The sequence below is a fragment of the Lissotriton vulgaris genome, chromosome 7 (genome assembly GCF_964263255.1).
Source record: "Lissotriton vulgaris chromosome 7, aLisVul1.2, whole genome shotgun sequence".
Classification (NCBI taxonomy): Eukaryota; Metazoa; Chordata; class Amphibia; order Caudata; family Salamandridae; genus Lissotriton; species Lissotriton vulgaris.
In genome coordinates, this window is record NC_141695.1 from 228,538,857 (window position 1) to 228,555,973 (window position 17,117).

General features: G+C 42.6%; 1 protein-coding gene across 1 annotated transcript in view; it reads left to right on the plus strand.

Annotated features, from left to right (window-relative positions):
• LOC147701266 (IgGFc-binding protein-like) overlaps positions 1-17,117 on the plus strand; it is a 933,218-nt gene that overhangs the window by 521,297 nt on the left and 394,804 nt on the right. Inside the window, exon 19 of the mRNA XM_086929331.1 lies at positions 4,477-4,805. Within this exon, the coding sequence (XP_086785457.1) occupies positions 4,477-4,805 (329 nt within the window). The remainder of the gene's footprint in view (positions 1-4,476; positions 4,806-17,117) is intronic.

Sequence of the window (17,117 nt, forward strand, 5' to 3'; positions counted from 1 at the left end):
GACAGTATATTGTTCTTAGAATCCCTTGGCATCTCCTCGGTGCCACTCCCACTGACACAGGAGGTATACGAACAGAGAAGAAGGACAAGGGTGATACAACATGTGGTAAATAAGACACATTTAATGGTTAACTAATGGATTGGTGTACAAAACTACAATCAGAGTTGTGCTCCACAGCTTCCTTCAGCTATTCATCTTACCTACCTTAGTGAGCGGTGGTGGTGTTCTGTTAATGTTGCATTTATTGTGATTGTATTATTATTTAACTAATGCCTGTTGATATGCTATTGATGTCAACATCTCTTTGACATTACTTCCCATGATGTCATCAAGCATGCTAATTACCTTTCACTATTACGAATTCTGAAAACTTGTGAGCAATGTACATGGAAGCACACTGTGCCATTCTCTCTCAGAAACAGGTACCAGAGATCAACATGTGAAGCACTACAAAGCCTCGCCATGGGTCGTAAACACTATATAAATCCAGTTGAAGTTGCAGTATTATACAACACAATGTAGAGCAAAGGCAAAACAACACGTTTACTTTTGTTATTTTTATTAATGTAGATGTTTTTAGAGGAAAGTCTCCCTTTTGCTCGCCTGCTAGCTGGACGCCTTTTCTCATTGGGGGGTTTGTTCCCCGCGATGCTCCCCATTCAATGCGGGGTGGGCGCCCACGTAGCGCTGCCAGCAGAGGGGGGGGGGGGGTTAAGGGGCAGGTGCACGGGCATTTTCCTGCTTCTGGGGCACTTCCGAGCGCCCAGAGCCGGTTCTCTTCCGGGGCCTCAGCGCTGGTTATGGCGCCAGCCCTTGAAGCCCCCTGCGAGGACGGCCTCTACGAGTTACTGCACATGCGCTAGCCTTTTTTCAAATCATATGATGCTTGTTTGCATGTTACTTTCACGACATTACAGGTTGCCTCTCGTGCAAGAAACAACCTGATACTGTGTGCAGATAGGAAGAATAAAATACAGGTGATTAAAAAGTGGTTGTTATAACACCTTTTCTGTCCATCTCCAGGCTCAGAGAGTTGATAGCTCTGCACTGCAGCTGCTACACAGGTTCCTGGGAGCGGCGTCTGAGTGCCCAAGGACCTGCTGGAAGTCCCTCTTGGTGGCCCCCGCCCTACAGGCTTACACTGCCCTCCTGCCGTTTTGTTGTGTGTTCTGTTGCAAATAGCAGGGTGTTGCAGCCTCACTGTGTTGACAACAGTGGTACATACTGATGTACATTTTCGCAAATGATGCCCCCCGTGAGCACAAATGATGGTGTCTGCCATCCTGGCACACTTTCCTCATCACACAGGTATGTGTAGTGAGGAATCCACTGAAGTGAAGAGTCGTCACAGACGTGGGTCACACGGCTGCAGAATGGAGGCTCTTCGGCGTTGCTAAGGCGTGGGGCTGCGGGTGCACAGAAACAGCGAGCGCAAAGTTCTGAAGGATTTAAAGAATGCAGCGTCCAACGGTAAGAAAAGAAAACGTAGGAAGAAGGTTTTCTTTACAAAAAAAAAAAATAGACACAGAGAACTCACGAATGTGGTTTTCGAGACGTGGTTCTTCGGAGTGCAAGGTTGTATCGGTGCTCCAAGCGCTGCAAGGGTGTCCCGATGCTTAAGACGCTGCAAGGGTGTTTCGATACTTCAGGCGCTGCAAAAGTGTTTCAAACAAAGTCGGGTAATATCGAACTGCCAGGAAAGGATAAAACAGTAAATATCATCCACAAGAAAAGTAAAGATTTAGAACGATATCCCGCAAATGATGTACAAAATAAAAATGTGAACGTTGTCTAAAAGTCCTTCTTGTTTGTAGTTCTTAGTTCCCATACGTCGCCAAAAATTATGTAGTGAGGAATCCACACGTGGAGTTACAGCAAATAGTTTTATTGTAGAAGGAAGACAACTTAGACATCCACAGGAGGCAGGCAGTAGTTTCCCCCGACAGGATCCAACTGAAAATGATCCCTGACACAAAAGCATTCTACATGACATGCAATGATTCCAGAGGTGACATCATATAGGAATACAACAGTATGCCTTCTCAGTATCGGCCGAATGAAAAGGGGGGGCTCTTGGCCCCCCTGCCCGCATGGCGGCGCGGCAACCGTCCCCCTCCTCAGAGCTCCTCGGTGGAGGGGCGTGCCCTTCCGGGCGCGCCTCGCCACCGATTGGTTTGCGCCCCCTTTGACCCGGATGTCATTTTAGGGCTTCCGGGTCGGGGGGGCCGGGCTGCAGGAGTGGCTGGGTGGGGGCGTGCCGCCCTCACCTGGCCCCTTGGGGATAAAGAAGCGGGGAGCGCCCAGGAGACCCTCTTGTTCTCTGGACGCTCCCCCACAGAGTGTCGTGCCCCGCGCTTGGGGCTTCTTGTTTTCCCACCCACCATCCCTGGAACTACTCGGTCGAAGCTGTATTAGTTCAATGTACATATACTTTGCTGGGTTATTAGTAGCACAAGGCCTGGTTTAACGTGCGTTATGTGACTAAAGTTTTTTGTTGGTAAGTGTATTTTAGGCCTTTTTTCCCCGTTTAGTGAATTATGCTATAATATGCTGTGTGGTGGTGTTTGTGTTAGGACCTTCTCTCCTTTGTAGCGATATGTTGATTTTGATGTGATATTTAGTTAGAGTAGTTGTCCTTTAGCTCTTTTCTTCCATAGGTCGTCGTATTTATTAGGTTTGGGGCATGCGGTAAGGTCATGACCGGTGAGCAGCTATTTTAAGGTCTGAGGGGGCGGGCATCATCCCATGGAGGTTCCCGCCCAAGGGGAGGTGCCCTTGGCACCTCATAAGAACTTCAGGGGCACGGTAATTGCTGTTCAAAGGGGCGCAGGTTGGAGTAGTCACGCTTTCCTTAGGCTGGTAGCCACCCCGCGCGCGCATACTCATGACGTCACCGGATGGCGCAGAGTAAGGGCCCTCCTTTAGTGGGTAAATGGAGTTCACGGCGTGGACCGGGTAATTACCGGGCCCGGCTACGCATGCGCACATCTCTTGGTGAGGCGCAGCTGGTAATTGGATTCACGGCGTGGACCGGGTAATTACTAGGCCCGGCTGCGCATGCGCACATCCCTAGGTGAGGCGCAGCTAATAAGACCTGACACCGGTTAGCGACCTTGCCATATGGCCAGAAATGTAGTATACAAAAATCTAGCTGAGGATGTTAGTTTCGGTTAGGAACAACTTGTATTAGAGTCTCTGTTAAGGTTAGCCTCTCAAGTTTGTTGACAATATTGTATCTAATGTCCTGCTGATTTTTGTATAATGTATTTATCATGCTATTAAAATTCTTTAATTTTATATCTTAATAAATACGGCCGGGGGTCCCGCGACCCCCGCCTTCCAAAGATAACCATGTTTCATGTTCATGTGTCCGGGAGTTGGTGTGGTAAGTTGGGAGGGGGGCGGCAGCCAGTCGCTGACCATGCGACATTGCATACACGCACACCAGTGTTTGCTGCCCAGCACGTGAACGGATTTCTGTTCTATCCAGTGCTTTAAACGGGCCACAACATTTGAGCAAACAGACAACTCGACTCCTGTCTGCCTTTATGGCCTTCATACCCCGTTCTAGCAGAAATGTCAGTCTGCCATAAAACTGCAAGTACTTCTCAATGCAGTGCTATGATAAAGAACAGTAGATGCAAATGCTTGTTTCCTAATGGTTTGTGTGGGAAATGTTCCCCCGGTGGCACGCGCTCTGTCTTTCTATCTATATTGTGTTGCTTTCGAGAACTGCTTTCAAAGACCACATCATTGTTTTTTTTCATTAGAGAGGAGAGATGATAACGGAGTACTGCAAAAGGCAATGCTTTGAAGTGTTGGATGACTTCATGAGTGGCCTTCTAAGCACTGTATAGAAACCCCACCGCCTTTAAGCCAGATCTCTTAAGACAGATCTCTTGAAAATAAATACACTAAATAGAGACTTCAACAACTCTATAGCTTTTGAGAAACGAAGAAATCTGTTAGAGACATAAAGACTGATTATGAGCTACCTCTGGATCTACGGCTCACCTCCAATTACATACTGTTTAAAGAAAAAAGAAAAACTCATCTGTTCCCCAAGTATTAATTCCAACTCTCGCAGCCATACCAGGATATTCGCTACCAGCGCTTTGATATCCCTCAGGATGATTGCAGCTCTTAATAAATAAATAAATAAATAAATAAAATAACCACTCATCTTTTTGGAAAGAATGATAGGGACATAGGTATCAATAGTGCAACAGGTGCAGAGGCACCAGGGACCAGAGGTCTGTGGAGCCGACTGCACACCAATTATAGATGTTAATATTATAGTATCAGCAACCCATGTGATGGGGAGCATTTATTTCTTGCATTAGGTCCTATGACACCTTTACTACACCACAAACAGCTTAAGCACAGAATGTAGTGCAGGCATCATCTTTCTGGCCAGATTGTATAAGCTATAGCATAACTTAAGTTTTAAACTGCGCATCTTGCTCTTTCTTACAGACCCTTGCAAATCTACGAGATGTCGAACAAAGGAGACCTGTAAGATCAAAGATGGAAACCCAGTATGTGTGCCAGACTATTCAGGCACCTGCTGGGCCTGGGGAGATCCTCACTACCGTACCTATGATATGTACAACTATAACTTCCAGGGCACCTGCTCCTACATCATTTCTAAGTACTGTGGCACCGACCCTACGCTCGTCCCCTTCGTCATTGATGAGAAGAACGACAACCGAGGGAACCAAGTGGTTTCCTATGTGCGATTGGTTAACATCTATGTGTACGGCTACAAGATATCCATCTACAAGGGTGAAATTGGAAAAATAAGGGTGAGTGATCTAAAAATAGATCACATTTATCATTGTGTAGAATTCTGGCTATTGTGAAATTTCTTTCTGATTGGGTATACTTCTGTGATAATCTTGTGTGGTGTAACTAGAAAATTGAGACATGAGTGTTTAATGTGTGACAGGGCTTTTCTATATAAGCAGATCTGTCATCTTAACAAGTTGTCTATTGTGACTTTTTATTGGGCAATACACTTACAGAAGATATCTGATCTGCCCTTTGTGTTTACTGTAGAAGTAGGAATGAAAATTATCCACTCACATTAGAGGCGTTACATAGGAACAGCACAGGTAGGCAACATAACTAATAAAGGCCAACTTCCAACTCAGTCTTTAGGTTAAACATACACATACCATACATAAGCATGATGCTCGCCTACTCAAGAACTACATCCACACCATGAACCATGCATCCACTCTAAGGGGCATATTATTAAGAAGGGCGTTAAAATTATCGCCATTTTAGCGGCAGAAAACTGCAGATAAAGCGGCGATAATGGGCTTGATAATATGCCATGGAGAATTCCAATAGAAGCCCATGTTCACACCAGAACATGGGTTTCTATTGGAATTCACAAGGCCATATTATCAAGCCCATTATCGCTGCTTTAGCGGCAGTTTTTTGCCGCTAAAACAGCGATAACTTTTAACGCCCTGCTTGATAATATGCCCCTAAATTCCCAGATGCACACCTCACCCCTCTCCATTGTAGGCATGTAGTGTAGTTCCTATTTTCCCAATAGGCCCTGCGCATTGGATTAACATAAACAGTAGTATCGACGTAGAAGTGCGGATCTTCCAGGTCTCCACTGACTATGCTAAAATTAATTGGGTTTGTTACCAACTAGCTCAGAGGTCACTGGAAACTTTCTTGTCTGAATAGGAAGTGATCAGCTTCCTTGGTACAGCCAAGAAGGTATTCAGTTTTCCAACAACCGCATAAACATGACAACTTTGCTCCTTAGAATAAGAGTCAATCTCTAGAGTCGTGTGAAACAATAGACAGTTTTTTTACTCAGTCAGTTTTGTGCAGATGACTTTCACCAATATGCAGAGAATAGAGAGACGGGGCGCTTTCAATAAAAAGGTATTATTTATTGAACAGTCTTTCTTCTCGCGCAAGAGAAATGAATTGCCACAATTGCAAGACTTGTTATTCTAAAAAGTGCGTACAGTAAAATGAGTATTGCGAAATAATACTGTAAAAGCATTGATATGGTTTCTTAGCCATACAATGGTTTAAAATGAATAAAACATATATACATTCATATATACATTAGGCTAACGTACTCAACTGGTGCTTCTAACTACGCCTACCCCAGTGTACCTGACCTAAGCCTAATACTTGGGAGGGGAGTAAGTAAGTAGCTTTAGTTAAGTTGGTTTTGCCAAGGTTTGCTTCAAGAATTCTCTTCTAAGGGTTTAGTCAACACCATACTTCTGGAATAGAATGTTGGAGGTCTTGTATCTCCTTCCAGGGACTCGATATCCCAGTCACTCGCAAGAGTAGGCTGGAAACGCCGGAGCTGGATTTCTCGGCAGGAGAAAAGCCAGCGTCTCTCTCAGCACGTCGAGGAAGAGGAGGAGGGGCAGCGTCCGCGGGCAGCTTGCATCTGCTGGGCTCTTCAGGGGACAGCTGTTCTGCTCCTATGTTCACCACACCATCGTTCGCTCGTTAGCAGCGATAGCAGTAGCGATAGTAGCAGCCGTGTTAGGATCAGCTGCGTTAGCATTTGCTTAAGGCAACGTTGGTAATATTTATACCTGAAAGGTGCCTGGTTTGATGTAAGTTTTTGGACATAAGACGTCAATAAAGATGTCACTAGGAAGTGATCGTCTCTCAGTGCTCATTAGAGTTCTATTACTAATCAAAACATAGCAAGCGGGGCTTTCCCAGGTTGCTGAGTTTTTATCTTGTTGAAGAACTCGGAGTGTAATCTAGGAATCTTTAGATAGTGGCTTCTGCTGTGTCATTTGCACTAATGAGCTGCAAAGGAAGCTGCAGAGGTAGTGATTCTGAACTGTGGCTCTGATCGTGTGAGGCCAGAGACGAGTTTCTGAATATTCCATGTGATCGGTTATGCCAATATAGGGGTACAAAGGGATTATAGTCGTATAGGGGCATAAGGTCACAGTATCGATCAGGGTCCTACATTAGAACGCGACACCCACTCCACGAATTTATGTCCATCAATTTACTAAAACTATAGCAAAAGATGCATGTGTAACATTACCCACCCCAAAATACATATTTGCATTTGAAATGGCGTATTCGTAATACGTGGTAATTCTGGTACTGTACGTCTTTAAGCATAGAAATTATATAAAATTATAGCATATGTAATAAATGAACGATTTTGCGAATAATTTACACATGAAATATCTCTTAATACAGAAAAGAAGGGCGAGATAATTTCATCACATATAAATGCATTGCTGTAAAATGTGCTAGAGGCTGGTGTAAAGTTATTATGTCTCCTAATTTATCTAAAAATAGAAGTAGAAGCTTCTGTTCTTTATGAATAGGTCTACTTTAAGCAAAGAATTTCTTGAGCCAGAAAAAGGTAAATATTTTCAAAAAGTGTTCAATTAAAAAAAAAATTCTTGTTGAACGGGGGAATAGAGTTCCAACGCTTTTCAGCAGTTTTTGTTGATCAAAACTGAAGGCCAAATTCAGAGTTCATGGGAACGCTGTGTGTCGGAATGTTTTCAAAAGTTATTGTTTCTGTTCAGGGGAGAACATCATATCAGACAGGCTCTCAAAAAATTGGTCTACAAAATCATGTGACAGTTAGACCAAGTTCAAAAGTGCTGTAACTTGGCAGGTGTGAGAATGATTGCTATCATCAAAGTCTGGATCAGCAATGCTCACAGATGGTCGTACCTGGGTGATGTTGCTTTTATTTCTCACTCCACTGTCACCACCTAGTCGTAGCACAGGAGTCTCAACGAATGCCGTCATCAGGATTGGTAGCCGCTGGGGACAACACAATGCGTGAGCCGTTATCGGACTTAGCAAAGTATCGGTATCCATTGGTACTGCTGATGGAAGTGCAACACAGATGTCCAACACGCACTCATCTCCGCATAGCATACATCGAAGCACAGGTAAGATGCAGGATTGCCATATCGGTCTGAATGATAGAAACCAGGTCATGTTCAGATCTCTCAGCCTGGCCAGTCCAAGGACTCTAGTTATTCTGTCCCGGTAGCGTATTGCTAGGATTGTTTCTTCCATCCTCGTAGGAGTCATGTCTGAGCTTTGGCTTGCCATATCGGAGCAGGAGGGTCAAAAATAAAATGCCTGCTACAAGTCCCAAAAATAGCGGTATGCCGCCAAAGACTGAATGGACAAAATTAGGAATGATTCCCAGAATTGCTTGAAATGGTGTTAGCAGTCCCGTAAAAATCGTCTTAAATACGCCTGGGATGCCTATCGCACTAGACATGTTAAGGATTTGGCTAAGCATTTCTGCAAAAGGCACGGGGCAATTTGTTGATAAAAGGTCATGAATCTCTGTAGCCGTCTCTTTTAATGACGTGAATGGCACTGTTGTCTGTAAAAGCACAGACTTCATTTTGCTTAAAGTATCAATTCGTATAGAAGAGAAATTCAGACGAGTCCAAATGGGAGTCTCTGTGTCTCCAGGGCCGTTTGGAAACAATGCTTGCATACAGCATTTGACCATGGATGTTACGCTTACGAGATAGGCTTTTCCTGGCAAAAGGCCACAACATCTGTGATCCGTTCTTAGAATGTAACTCTGATTCGCAAGTTGCATAAAGAAAGGCTCTATCTGCATTGCAGGTGTGACATGCTGGTGGCATGAAAGGTTTTTAGAATTTCCTTCACAGGCTCCGTGTAAATTAATACCCTGGCACAAAAGTATACCGCTTAGTGAACGTTTACAGTTTTCACCACTAAGAAATACATTTTTGTTGCTGTCACTATAGCATGAATGTGTGTATGGTAATTTCCATGTTGATTTAAGGTATCCTTTACCCAAACGTTCATACTGGCCAGTAGGTATGTATTCAAGGCAATTTCTAAATTGGAAAGTTGTTATTGGAATTGTGATAATCCCGTGTATTATCCATTCAATGACAGGACTTTCTGACATTGTCAATGGTAATCTCTCAAGTTTTTCGATGCTCAGGATTGTATAGTCTGCTCCTTTCTGTGCCAAGCTGATTTGTTTATCAGTAAGGTTAAAGATAGAAAACAATGACGTTGTGTTCATTAAACGCCAAGGCACATAGCCTGAACGAAGATTTTGCAGCGTCCAGCCTAACTGTACAATAGAACGCAATTGTGACTGGCCATGCTGTAACATTAGCAAGTCTTTGTCTATTATATCAATGGCAGATGATACAATGTTGTCCAACGAATATATTCTGGAGGACAGAGTCATTAACCCATTGTCCACAACAGAAAGTGATTTTTCCAAATTAATACGATCAATTTCTCGTATTTTTTCAGCTGTTTCAATTTGTGTGACTTTCCAAGCCTCGTTGTAAGCAGCATAGATACTGGTCGCTATGAAGCGCTTTTGACGCTGTTTGCGTGGTCCCATAATAAAATCGCGCAAATCAGCACCATCTTTAAGTAAAGACAAGTGTTGCTTAATTTCAGCCAGTGTGGATGATTCTAGCCATTCAAGGCACAGCTACCCTACACCGTATGTTGTTACTCTCCCTGGATGTTGTCTCTGGGAGTATCTAGGGTCTTGTCTGGACATTTTTAACCCCTGTGTTTTATTCAGGAATCTATCTTGACAGTTGTTTGTGTCAGTAGGCCAGATTAACCACTTTTTCCAATCAGGATGTGTTCTGTTTAAATGTAAAATTTTAGATACGTCTATCTCAATATCTGTTGTTGCATTCTCAGGTATTGGCTTTGGAATAGACGGTTTGTTTAGGTCTTTGATCTTAGCTAAGCCAAGACAGGTTGTTTGTTGAATTGTTTAATTTAAAAACATAATTTGTTCTGGGATCATGCAGGCTCGAAATAGTGCTTCTAGGCCTAGTACCTGCCACTCTTTTGTACCCCAGATGGTTTTTGTTTCAATGTTATTTTTCCAATAATCAAAACCAAATGTCATCATTTTTTCATAAAATGCTTCTGAATATATCAATTTAGTATTTGTCAACATGTTTTTCGTCCCTGTTTTATCTAACAGTTTAAAATAAAACGTTTCTGCATCACTGGTGTTAAACCCTGAGAAGTACTGAAATTTCTCATAGAATGTTTTAGAACTACTTTTTGGTGGAGTAGCACAATGTTCTCATTGGTTATACTTAAAAACATTTCTAGGCTGTGCAGATTTATGCAAGTAATGATCACCATAGTGTGTGTAGCAGAACATCTGCTCATAATTAGACGAACCTTGTAAATAATCATGATCTGTAAATCTAGCTGACATTACTAAATCAGACATCATATTATTAATACTTTCAAAGTCCCAATCATCAGAGAATGTACTAGGTTTTGCAAAGTCACTTTCAGGAAACCTTGAATTGATGAGGATACTTCAGGATTTCGACCGTACCATAGATTTCATAGTCAGTTTTCTCCCATACTACCCCACCGGGTATTGGAATGACTGTGACATTTACTGTTGACAGTTCTCTTTTCTTCACGTGTGATGATCTGTGTGGTTTGAGGACTAAGTTGATGTTCTGACTTGCTGTGTCTATTGTATTGTAATAAACTTTCCTAAAATTAAAACTAAAATTAGGCATAGTAGGAGTATAAATACCCCTGAATTAATCCAATGCTCAATCAATGGCGCATCCAGATATACTTCTTTGATTTGTTGAAAGAGTTCTGTTGCTTTTTCTTTAAAAGTCTTTTTTATTTCTGGCATCACTTCGGGGTCGGTGTTATCTTCAGAAAAGTTATCGAAGTTGATGAAGTAGCCAGAGGCAGTTCTGTCAATTGCTGGAATTGTTCTTTCAATTTGTCTTTCGGTAGCACATTCTGATGCCACATCATTGTAGACTGGTGTTTCTTGACGAACTGTTTCAATCGGTGTCTCAAGAGGCACGAGTTCCATGGCATTATTGCATAGTCCCTCTCTGTGCACTGCAGGCTGATCGAATGTGATTAGTCTTTCAGTTTGAACCTCTTGGATTGTTGCAAGTTTGGGTATTCTGTTGTTTCTCGGGAGTCCACTGGGCCTACTGTTGATTATAGGCCACATGCTTGTGGTTTTACCCGGTCAATTGATACAACTCTGTTCTCCTTTTTACCAGCAAGGGGCGGTAGTACAACTGATCTTGTTCCGTTGATTGCCAAGACAGGTACTGCTTTTCTGTAAGAAAGCCCAAATTCCTTCTTCACCGCTATTTTTTCTCTGACTCGATCCCCACTCTTTGGAATCCAGACAGGCCTTGCTGGGGCTGGTGGTGCCTCGTCAGTGGTAGCTGGCTGTTGCTTTAACTTTATGTTGCTTAAGGATTTTCTTGTATCATTCCAGTCCTGTAAAACAGCCAAACGATCTTTGATGTCAAAGTCTGTTTTCTTATCTTGTACCACTGATACCTGACTATCTAAGTCCTGAATTCGCATTCTAGTTCCAAACAATAGTTCGTATGGGCTGAAACCTTTTAGAGAATTTCTTGGCAAATTGTTTAGGTTTAACTGGACACTTATTAAATGTTTGACCCACCCAGCACCCGAACCTAATATCTTCGCTGTTATAGATTGCTTTATGTCCCGGTTTTTTCTTTCTACCACACTATTCCCTTCGGGGTGTAACGGACAAGAATACCGCAAGCCAACGCCCATGCTGGCCATGGCCTCCTTATAAGCTCGAGAGCTGAAAGCAGGACCCTGGTCAGAATGGAACATGGAAATTGCATATGTGCCGATAAAGACTCGCAGATCTTTTATAACCGTTCTGGCGTCAGCCGAGCGCTGGGGCCACATCCATATGAATCTCGTACAGGAATCCACTGCGACCATGATATATTTATAGTTGCCGTCCCTTTGTAGGGGACCACAGTGGTCCAGGTAAACACATGCAAATGGTTTATCCGAGATAAGAAGGGGTGTCTGCGCTGGTCGTTTCACTGTTGATACTTTCATTCTTTGGCATATTTCGCATTCTAATACATACTTCTTAGTTTGTATTCTCATGCGAGGCCACCAATATCTCTGTTTTAATAGTGATACTGTTGCGGAAACGCCAGCGTGTGCAGAAGCAAGCCCTTCGTGTGCCGCTTTTATTAGTCCTAACCTGTGTTCCATGTTTGGAATTACTCTATCCCCCACTCCAGGGATTCGAGCAAAAGGAACATTATTCGTATCTGTTAAATATAAGTACTTTTCTGGAAAGCCTTTTAGGAGTGTTCACGTTGATGACTCAGAGTGTGTATCACGTGAGTCTTTTGTAGTTCCTTCTGCAAAAGAACTACTTGTTCCCAAAGCATTTTATGCTTGATTGTGCCACCTTTTGCAGCTTTGAAACCATTTTCCACCCAATTCTGCAAGTATTCATTATAAGATTGTACGCAATAATATGAATCGCACACTATGAGTGTGGGGAATTCGCGATCGGTATTTTCTAGCGCCATCTTAAATGCTACCAATTCAGCTTGTTGAGCTGAACAATCTCCTCGAGATTGTGTTTTAGTGACCATTGGTCTAAATTTTCCTTTGTGCCAATGACCTTCAACAATCGCGCACGCAGCACTGTAAGCTTGTTTGCCCCCGACTGCGGGTTGTGCTGATCCGTCAGTATATATAATACTTCCGTATTCTTCTAGAGGCAGGATTTCAATTGGCAGAGGACATTCATATTCATATTGTAAAAATTCCTGTGTCTTTAAGTTAGGATCAAATTCGTAAACTACGTCTGTTGCAGCAAGATAATTAACCCATTGTATCCATCTCGGATGCAAAGCTTTAGCATTAGGAATGCTTGCTTTAGTTACCGCTTCTAAAGCCGGTATAGGTGTAACGATTATTATTCGTTTACCTTGTGCTAGGGCCCTTTCTTTTGCTACAGCAGTCTGAACCGCAGTTAGAATTTTCTCAGTTGAACTGAATTTTATTTCAGCCTTTGTGTACAAATGTGATTTGTAAGCTATTGGTACCTTTTCTCCCTCATTAGAGGTTAGGTACCTGAATCCGCATCTTCCTGGGATGTCTCGGTTTACAAGATTGCGTGTGTTGTCACGTGTATCTAATTTTGATTTTGCTAACATGTCTGTTTGCAGTGATCTCAAAATTTCTGTGTGTTTTTGAGTCCAAGTGATTTGTTTAAAATCAGGTTTAATTAATTCGTAGAGAGGTTTAACCCTCTCTGCGTAATTTAGAATGTAAGTTCTACCCAAATTCAGGAAACCTAGGATTGATTGTAAGTTCTTCAGCGTTTTTGGAGCTTGGAGTACAGCGCACTTCTCTAAGAAGTTGTCCGCTAGGCTTTTTCCTTCACTTGATAATTCATATCCTAAAAATAATACTGTCAGATAGGCAATTCGAGACTTTTTAAAGTTGAATTTGTAACCCTCTGCTGCGACCCTAAGTATAACGGTGTTCACTCTCTTCAAGTGAGTCTCCAAGTCGTCGTCTGTGAGATAGATATCATCTACGTAAGATAATGCCTCATCATCATACATTTGTAGTAACTCTGTTACTCTAGCTGAGAATAGTCCTGGGCTGTTCTTGAATCCCTGTGGGAGCCTACAGAAATGTTTCTGAGACCCCATTACTGAGAAAGCGGTCAAGTATCTGCTTTCTGGTGCAATGTTTTGACAAAAGAAACAATTTGATATGTCTAATGTCGTTTTATATTTTTTCCTAACTATGTTATTCATTAGTGCAGCACTATGCGAATTTTGTACTGCAAATGTTTTGCAACATGCATTAAGGTGTCTGTAATCCAAAACTAGACGATATGAATTGTCTGGCTTGGAGACAGGAAACAAAGGATTGTTCATTTGAGAGGTGCATGTTTCAATCACCCCTTGGTATTCAAGTTGATCTAAAATCTCCCTGACTTGTTTTTTAGCTTCTTGCTTAATGGGATACTGCCTTTGGGCAGTCGGTTGACTTTTTAATTGGATTTTGTGAGGAGGAGAGTCCTCATCCCATCCTACATGATTTTTATATAATGCTGGTTCCATCGGCTACTGCCCATTTCCTTGCTTAAGTATATTTTTTGTGAATCGGAATGTGATTCGAGAAGGCAGGCATAATCATTTCTTCGCCACGAGGGCACTCCCTGACAAACTCTGGGGGCCAATCCTTTTCAGCTAACAGAATATCATAGCCTTTTGAGAGTTTATCCCAAAATAGACCCCTTATTTTCCTAGTCTTATCACCCTCTATACGCAGTGTTATTTCGTATATCTTATGGGGCTCGCTAAGTCTGGTGTCAGCAGTTTCAACCTGAATGTATTCATTCGTGTCCACTGTCTCCAGATGACTCATCAGGATCTTACGGGCTATACTGATTTCTGCTGCACTGTCTAGCATTGTCTGTGCCCACTCCCCGTTTTTCAACTGTGTCCTCAGTATTCTCGGCATGTTCGATTACTCTAATACTGGCTACCTTCTTTATTGGAAATTGAGATTTTTTACTTTGAGCAGGTTCCTTGTCTTTGGACTTGATGTGCTCTCCTGGGTCTGACCGTCCTCTTCTTTCCGATTTCTGCGAAAAAGATCGAGAGGGACATGTATCAATACTTTGATATCTATCAGGCTTCTTCAAGTTATCCCTATTTCTAAGGTATATCTTTTCTCAGAGGGCTCCCGCTGGGGAGACTGGTGTTCTCGAGTCGGAGTTCTTTCCCTCCGCCGAGGAGACCTTCCTCTGGACTGGAAAACTTTTTTTTTGGGAGTGGATTGTTTATTTCCATCCCAGCTCTTTTTAGGAGTGTTTGAATTCTTTTTAATAAATAATTTTTCAGGATTTTCGAGCAGTTGGGGCTTTACTGGTTTTCCACCCAAGCTGTCTCTACCTAGTTCTTCATAGCATTTCTCTATGATTCTGTCAAGCTCAATTGGTTGATCTGTTACATCTGTTTCCTTCAACTTCTGGCGGATCGCCACAGATGCTGATTCTCCTTTTATGTTGGCTAGTAATATAGCCGAGACCTGCTTGAAGTCTTTCAGTAATTTCATACCAAGAGTTAAGGCAGGTTCTGGACCGTATTCATTCTGAATCTGTTTTAGCACTTCTGGTATTACCGCCATTGACGGAACACCATGTGTTTTTGTGTAAATGGTAGCAAAGACTGTACCCCAAGTGTCACAGTCCTCCACGTGTGGTGCAACCCCCATAGGAAGGCAGATGGTCAGGATCCTATGTTTCTCACTAGGGGTAGTATTCGGAAATACTGCCTCTATTTGAGTGATTTTCTGTGCTAACCAGAAAGGAATTTGTTCCCGTTTTATGGGTGTTTTACCAAGACATGACTGTATGTTCTGTGGTGTAATTTTATTGGTATTCCCCTGATGAGGGGTCAGCTGTAGTACATTAACAGCTGTTTGGACTGTAGCAGTCCGCATTACATATTGGACTAATTGCCTATGTATTTTAAATAATGTTTTTAGCTGTGCTAAAAGTTCTTCTCTAGACATTTTTGCAATGTCCGGATGTGGTGTGTAGCTGGCTAGAACCGGCCACATTGCTCCTGGTCTACCTAGTGGACCGAGCCTGGTAATATGATCATTATGTTTTAGGGCGCCTTTAAACCAGAGCAGGTGCTCTTGGAATTTTAATGGGATTTCAATCTCCTCGAAAGAAGCGTACTCTTCCGGTGGATCCCCTATTTTGTAATAGTGGAACTCTTGTGTTGCAGTGTTTGCTGCTGGAAATGTTATCCATGAATAGAATACCTCTGTCTGCCGATATTTGTGTGCCTCTATCACGAAGACGACTGTGCCACCTTGTGTGGTCAGTCCATTTTCTATAAGTTTTGAAGTTATAGATTTTCTTAAATGTGCCGGGATGATTATCGCACCGTTTCAGTAGTCCCTGTATTATCGGGACCCTGCTGAGTCGCATTTACTGCGGCATCAGTTCCATTGTTTTCTACTCACATTTTCTAAATGCCGGTTTTTGCAGAGCAGGTCTCCAAGGAGACAAAGATTATGTGCACAATATTTTGGAACACTGTATCCTTCAACGTTGAATAAACCAGAGCTTTACATAGGAATCTCTTCCTACTAAGGTCGGGCGGATTTTAACCTTTCACCCACTCCAGACGTCTATTGGAGTATTTACGGGAGTAAGGGGTCTGTGTGAAAAATGCACGACTGAGTTACTCTAACGTCTTGCCTTAGTTTATCGCCTTACCAAACGTTGGGTGCCATGTAGTGTAGTTCTTAAATTCCCAATAGGCCCTGCGCATTCGAATAACATAAACAGTAGTATCGACGTAGAAGTGCGGATCTTCCAGGTCTCCACTGACTATGCTAAACTTAATTGGGTTTGTTACCAACTAGCTCAGAGGTCACTGGAAACTTTCTTGTCTGAATAGGAAGTGATCAGCTTCCTTGGTACAGCCAAGGAGGGATTCAGTTTTCCAACAACCGCATAAACATGACAACTTTGCTCCTTAGAATAAGAGTCAATCTCTAGAGTCGTGTGAAACAATAGACAGTTATTTTACTCAGTCAGTTTTGTGCAGATTACTTTCACCAATATGCAGAGAATAGAGAGACGGGGCGCTTTCAATAAAAAGGTATTATTTATTGAACAGTCTTTCTTCTCGTGCAAGAGAAATGAATTGCCACAATTGCAAGACTTGTTATTATAAAAAGTGCGTACAGTAAAATGAGTATTGCGAAATAATACTGTAAAAGCATTGATATGGTTTCTTAGCCATACAATGGTTTAAAATGAATAAAACATATATACATTCATATATACATTAGGCTAACATACTCAACTGGTGCTTCTAACTACGCCTACCCCAGTGTACCTGACCTAAGCCTAATACTTGGGAGGGGAGTAAGTAAGTAGCTTTAGTTACGTTGGTTTTGCCAAGGTTTGCTTCAAGAATTCTCTTCTAAGGGTTTAGTCAACACCATACCTCTGGACTAGAATGTTGGAGGTCTTGTATCTCCTTCCAGGGACTCGATATCCCAGTCACTCGCAAGAGTAGGCTGGAAACGCCGGAGCTGGATTTCTCGGCAGGAGAAAAGACAACGTCTCTCTCAGCGTGTCGAGGAAGAGGAGGAGGGGCAGCGTCCGTGGGCAGCTTGCCTCTGCTGGGCTCTTCAGGTGACAGCTGTTCTGCTCCTATGTGCACCACACCATTGTTCGCTCGTTAGCAGCG